The 6,000-nt window shown below is 51.3% G+C and overlaps 1 protein-coding gene across 4 annotated transcripts in view; it reads left to right on the forward strand.

Annotated features, from left to right (window-relative positions):
• The window catches only part of TPST2 (tyrosylprotein sulfotransferase 2), a 52,438-nt gene extending 46,684 nt beyond the window's left edge, over positions 1-5,754 (forward strand). For all 4 annotated transcript variants that reach the window (XM_027050926.2, XM_027050925.2, XM_053205474.1 and 1 more), the window contains 3 exons: positions 371-421; positions 3,192-3,240; positions 5,233-5,754. In XM_027050926.2, the coding sequence (XP_026906727.1) occupies positions 371-421; positions 3,192-3,233 (93 nt within the window). In that variant the 3' untranslated portion in view covers positions 3,234-3,240; positions 5,233-5,754. The remainder of the gene's footprint in view (positions 1-370; positions 422-3,191; positions 3,241-5,232) is intronic.
• Positions 5,755-6,000: the final 246 nt, after the last annotated feature.

The raw sequence follows: 6,000 nt of genomic DNA on the forward strand, positions 1-6,000 counted from the left end.
GGGTGGATGGGTGGGTGGATGGATGAAAAGATAGGTGGATGGATGGGAGAGTGGATGGATGGGTGGATGGGTGGGTGGATGGATGAAAAGATAGGTGGATGGATGGGAGAGTGGATGGATGGGTGGATGGGTGGGTGGATGGATGAAAAGATAGGTGGATGGATGGGAGAGTGGATGGATGGGTGGATGGGTGGATAGGTAGATGGATGGGTGGATAGATGGGTGGGTAGGAGGATGAATGTATATGGATGGATGTGTAGATGGATAAATAGGTGGGTGGATAAATGAGCAGATGGGAAGGTGGTGGTAACAGACTGAATTTTATTTTTGATAATTTCTATGATAGTGATACTTTGTTTCTCTTTCCTAGGTCTTGAAAGGGGACTATAAAACACCAGCCAATCTGAAAGGATATTTTCAGGTTAGAAACCCCAAGGGGAATTCTGAAATCGGTTTATTGGGCTGTCCCACCAGCTTGCGGATGCCCTCGGACACTTTGCTTCTCTAATCTGCTGATCATTTCCTCGTCAGAAAATTTGGGGTGGGGAGCCGGGCCAGGGGCCCTCCAAGTATCTGATCCAGCTAGGGTCAAATCTCAACAGCCCTTCTGCATGAGCCCCTGGTGGGGACTTTCTGTCCAGCCGTCTGTCTCTAGCCTTAAATTCAGTTTTATTTAAAGTGGCAGTTTCCACATGTGACCCAGCCCAGAATTTTCATCAGTCAGCCAAAAAATGAGACCCGTAAGGCTTACGTGGTGTGGGCATCCCCGCGAATGTAGACGTACAGACATCCCTGCATCCTCACGCACATCTCCATGGCCCTGCCTCCCACACATCCTGGGCATGTCTGAGGGGCACAGTCCATGGATCATGTTGGGAAGGACCGCCCCCTTCATGGATGCGATAGCTCCCATTTAAATGAAGTGGTGATACCAAGCTTAGTACTCTTAGTCTGTGTGTGTTTAATTTGGGAGAGAGAGAGCAGGCCACCCCATGCCGATCCCCAGTTTGATAATCAAAATCACAGATGCTCATTGTCCGGGGTCCCGGGCTTTTGTACACATCTCAGTTCTTCGGGGAGGGCTCCACGCTCCCTTTCTGGGAGTCAGAGACCCCATCGTCTTGCCGCTGTGAACAAATATTGCCAAGATTAGTCAGCAGTGATTTAGCGCTTGGTTTAACCAAAAAATGATGTAACGAGCAGCAAACACAAGCCAGGGTGAGGGGAATTAGCCACTGTCCGGAACGCCCTTCAGTTTTGCGGATTATCCTTTCTCGGCCCACCTGACTATTTATCTTCTATTCCATGCAATTCCATTGCATGGGCTGCTTGGTTTCGTGTTCTTCGTGTTTTCCCATCTTTTGGATTTTCCGTCTACTGCCCTTCCCGATGGTTTCACAGTATTCTCTGGAACGCATTATGGGCCACCAATTAACTGTTGCCCTAAGGTCCTGTCCAGTTTTTGCAGAAATGGTGGCACATGCCCATCATCCTGATTTTGCCTCCCTCCTGCTGGGGGGGGGGGGGCTCTCTTGGGCCATTCCCTTAGAATCCATTGTCACGGAATGTCATAGGTGGGTGCAAGGGTCCAGTTCTTTGGAAGACTCTTGAAGCATCAGGCTAAATTGTTTCACAAAAACGTTGGACCGTACCCGAACGTGTGGCCACACTCAAGATGTCTAGCTGGCTGGCCTGGGACTGTTTTCGTGCTTGCTTAGGAGCAAAATGTGAAAGCACGGCATGTGCCCTGTCATCGTGAACCTTGCCACCCAGGAGAGCTGCCCTGCAGACCACATCCGACCCCTGCTTCCCTCCCCCCATCTCCCTCCCTGGCCTCTAGAGTGCACATGAGTTCATTCAGGGCATCACATAAGTTGGATTCAGTCTTAACCGTTAGGTAAATGGTGGCTCAACCGTTAGGTAAATGGTGGCACAAAAAAAGTCTTCCGGGTCCTCTACAGCCCTCTAAAATGATGATCCTGAACCCCAAAAGATGGAAGAATAGTAAGCAAGCAAACCAAAGCAGCTCACACATTGCCATTGCTGCGAATACAAAAAGGGATATTCACTCGCTAGGCACCCAACACCCTCCCTGTTTGTTCTGGCTGTTCCCTCTGCCAGGGATTGCTGTTCCAGCCAGATCTTTGTGTGCCTGGCCTCACTTACATCTTTTAGATCTCGGCTTAGGGGGCGTTTTCCAACCCCAACAACCAGTTTCTGATTCTCCAGACAGGCACCAAAGTGGGTGTTAAATTCAGTTCGGTTTGCACAGTGACACCCCCACAGTTAGTGGCAGACCCCGCAGGTTCAGGGCTCGGTCCCAGGAGACCGCGCCCACTTCAGACGCCAGCCACAGCGGGGTTCCCAGGCTACCCACATTTCCGCGCAGCCACCTACCATTTGGGGGTCCCCATGACCCCCTCCTCAGATTTGGGAATTTGCTAGAACAACTCACAGGGCTGAGGAAAGCACTTTACTTCCTAGATTACTGGTTTATTATAAAGGATGCGACTCAGGAACAACCACGGAAGAGCTATCCCGGGCAGGGTGCAGGTAAGAGGTATAGCACTCCCATGCCCCCTTTGGGCTGTGTTCAGCAATCTGGAAGCTTCCTGCAGCTGTTATTTAGGGGTTTTATGGAGCTTTCGTGAAGCAGGGATGATTGATTAAATCACTGGTCATTAACTCACCCTCCAGCCCCTCTCCCCTCCCCAGAGTCATGCCTCCGTCCTTCTAGCCACCAGCCTGCATCCTGAGGCCAGAGGCCAGTCACCTCATTAGCATACAAGACAGGCTTGTTCTCACTAGGGAGAGTCTAGGGTTTTCCGAGCTGTGTGCCAGGAACCCAGGACACAGAGCACATATTTGTTTTTCAAACAGCTTTGTAGTGGCCTTTCCTGACACCCTTTGGGAAGTAGCTCCAAAGTCACTCGTATAGGCCCACGAGTGGGTGGACGCGATGTTATCTTGCAGATGTATTTCTTAAGGCTCTCCCTGTAGAAGAGTGGGACCAGGTCGGTCATGTTCACAGCATCCCCAGCACCTGGCCCGTCTGTAGTAGTGTGCAATAAATCCCCGATGAGGGAGAGTGTGCCTGCGCCAGTGAGGCTGAGGGCTGAACCTCAGGGCAGTGAGACCCTGGCCCCCCAGCCTGGCCGTGATCCCTTCCTCTGTGTGTTGTCTTCCTCCAGGTGAACCAGAACAGCACCTCCTCCCACTTAGGAAGTTCATGATTTCCAGGTAGGCCTGCAGACTTCCTGGGGGAGGGGGCTGGGGAGGAGGGGCTGCCCTTCCCAGCTCGGGAGCCCCTCCCTGAAAAGCTTGTCCTTCCAGAGCCTCCCTTGAGGGGGGGGAGTGTCCATCCAGGTGGACTGACCAGGGCCCTTGTGGGGGTTTCCATGGCGACAGGCCGGGGGAGCTATTTATAGAATCACAGACTAGTCACCCAGCTCTGGATCCCGTGGGGGCAGGGACCAGTGCCGAACCAACTAGGAAAAGGTTTGTCTGCCTTTGGGGAGGGGGGATGCCAGGGACCAATGTGATGGGGGGTGGGGTGGGGATTCAAAACATTTTTGCACAGAACGCTGCCTGCTGATCCTGCTTCTATAAACCGTATCAGGTTGGCCCAGAGCAATTAATGTTCTAATAAAAGCTCCAAGCAAGTCTGGTCCAAGAATAACCCCCAGGGCATTGGACAGAGTGCTACTCCTGTGGGACTCATTTAACCCTCAGTATCCCTGGGAAGGCAGCGGACACAGCGGAGGAAACTAGAGCCCAGAGAGGGCTTTGACTTGCCCAAGGCCACAGAGTCACCAAACGGCAGAATCCCTCCCGAGGTCACCTTCTTCCAGAGTTCGCTTTGGGGGACCGATTTGAAGGGCATATCCATCTACCCGAATTTTGCGAAGGGGGGAGAGGCGCAGGTTCTGACCTTGGGAAGTCAAAGATTCGGGCACTCACTTCACATTGGACTTCTCACGGCCTCCGCTTCTGACGTCTGGAGAACGGGGGTTCACGCGGGTCTGCCCCGCGAGGGTGGCCGAGAGGTGAAGTGAGCTGGCCCAGGTGGGCGCATGGGGAATCCAGGAAGCCTTGCCCCCTCGCTGTGCTTGTGGGCACTGGCGTTAAGCCAGTAAGTTCACTTCCCCTGCCTCTCGGGTGACCCCACAGAGAGGTCACAACCCACTTGTTCTCCGTTGCTCTAGACTATGAAGACACTCCCTGCCTGGCGTCTGTGTTTTGGTCTCCCGATCTTATTTTTCATTTTTTAAAGTTTTTAAAATGTATTTATTTATTTTGAGAGAGAGAGAGAGAGAGAGAGAGAGAGACAATGGGGAGGAGCAGGCAGAGAGAGAGAGGGAGAGAGAGAGTCCCAAGCAGGCTCCACGCTGTCAGCACAGAGCCCGACACGGGGTTCCATCCCACCAACCGTGAGATCGTGACCTGAGCCCCAATCAAGAGTCGGACCACGAGGACTCCTTCTCCACGTTTCTCCCCAACCCCTTCCCCTCGTGCTCCTTCCGGAAAATTCATTCGTAGAATTTTGAACCTTCCTGTTGACAGAAGCCAGATATATTCCTCCCTTTGCTGTTTCAATGAGATACCACGTACAGGGTGGTTTTTTTTTTTTAGCTCATCCCTGGTGAACAGTTGGCGTTAAATGCTGATCCTTCCCTCACCTCCAAAAATCCCACTGGTGTTTTATCACGTCATTGCCACTGGTCTCTTCATAAGTAAAAAGAGATCTTTGAGGTCGGGTGGACCCAGGCTGAGGTGTGGGTAAGAACCCAAGGAAAGCTTTTATTTATTTATTTATTTATTTATTTTTGTTTGTTTGTTTGTTTGTTTTTGAGAGAAAGAGAACAAGCAGGTAAGGGGCAGAAGGAGAAGGGGACTTCTAGAAATCCAAAGTGGGCTCCACGCCCACGACAGCAGCGAGCCCGAGGTGGGGCTCAAACCTGCACACTGTGAGGTCATGACCTCAACCGCTCAACCAGGCGCCCCCCGCCCCCGCCACCCGAGGGACGCTTTTCGATTTAAATTCTCTCTGGCCGTGGGGGGCGCGTAGAGGAAACTGCACCTGTTCGTGTGTGTGTGTGTGTGTGTGTGTGTGTGTGTGTGTGTGTGTGTGAACGTGGCGAGACCATCCCCTCCCCGATCACACGTACAAATACGAAAGGTCTGTCTCCGAATTCTTACTCCGCACCTAATGCCGTTGTATCCTCTGTCCAGATCTCTGCAGATTGCTGCCCAGAGGAGAAGACACCTTGCATTCGAGTGGAAATCGGACCTCTAATCCAAGCATATTGCTTGCTCTTAATCGCCAAAACAGGACTGCTAACGAGGAATGTATTTGCATATGTTTGCAAAAAAAGCCGAATCACCGAAAACTTAACCTGGAGACTCTCTACCTGTGGACAGCCCCCCTCCCCCCCCCCCCCCCAGGGTGGAGAAGAACGAAGAAGAGTGTGGGAAGTAGGCTGGCTTTTGAAACTTCGGTATTTTTTATCTTGCCCCTCAAGAACTTTTTTTTAAAGAAATGGATTTGCCATTTTTCTTAATTTGCAGGACTGCCTTGGCGGCTTTGTTGGCGGGGACAAGGCCCACACCTGTGCCTCTCTCCTATTGACTTACTTTTGAATTCAAAGAATCTATTTAAGAATTTAATATATGAGGTTTTCTTTGATTCCTCCTCAGTTCTTCTCAGATTTCAGAGGAAAAAAAAATTATTTGAATAAAGTGACCAGGGACTCATTTGTCTGTGCCTTACTTTACAGAGCGAACAGATTTTTTTTGTTTTTTGTATTTTGTTGGGTTTTTTTTCCCCATTTCAGATTTTGGCAGGTGGATTGATGGCCGGCGAACAAGGTTCCCATCTTGGGGGCTCAGCCAGGCACAGCTGAGCTCCTGGGTTGGGTCCCCCGAGGCCACTCAGGATCGGTGATTTATTTGCTAGAGGGACTCCCAGGTTAGCTGGGAGACCCACAGTCACACGGTTTT

This window comes from Acinonyx jubatus, chromosome D3, assembly GCF_027475565.1.
Source record: "Acinonyx jubatus isolate Ajub_Pintada_27869175 chromosome D3, VMU_Ajub_asm_v1.0, whole genome shotgun sequence".
Lineage (NCBI taxonomy): Eukaryota > Metazoa > Chordata > Mammalia > Carnivora > Felidae > Acinonyx > Acinonyx jubatus.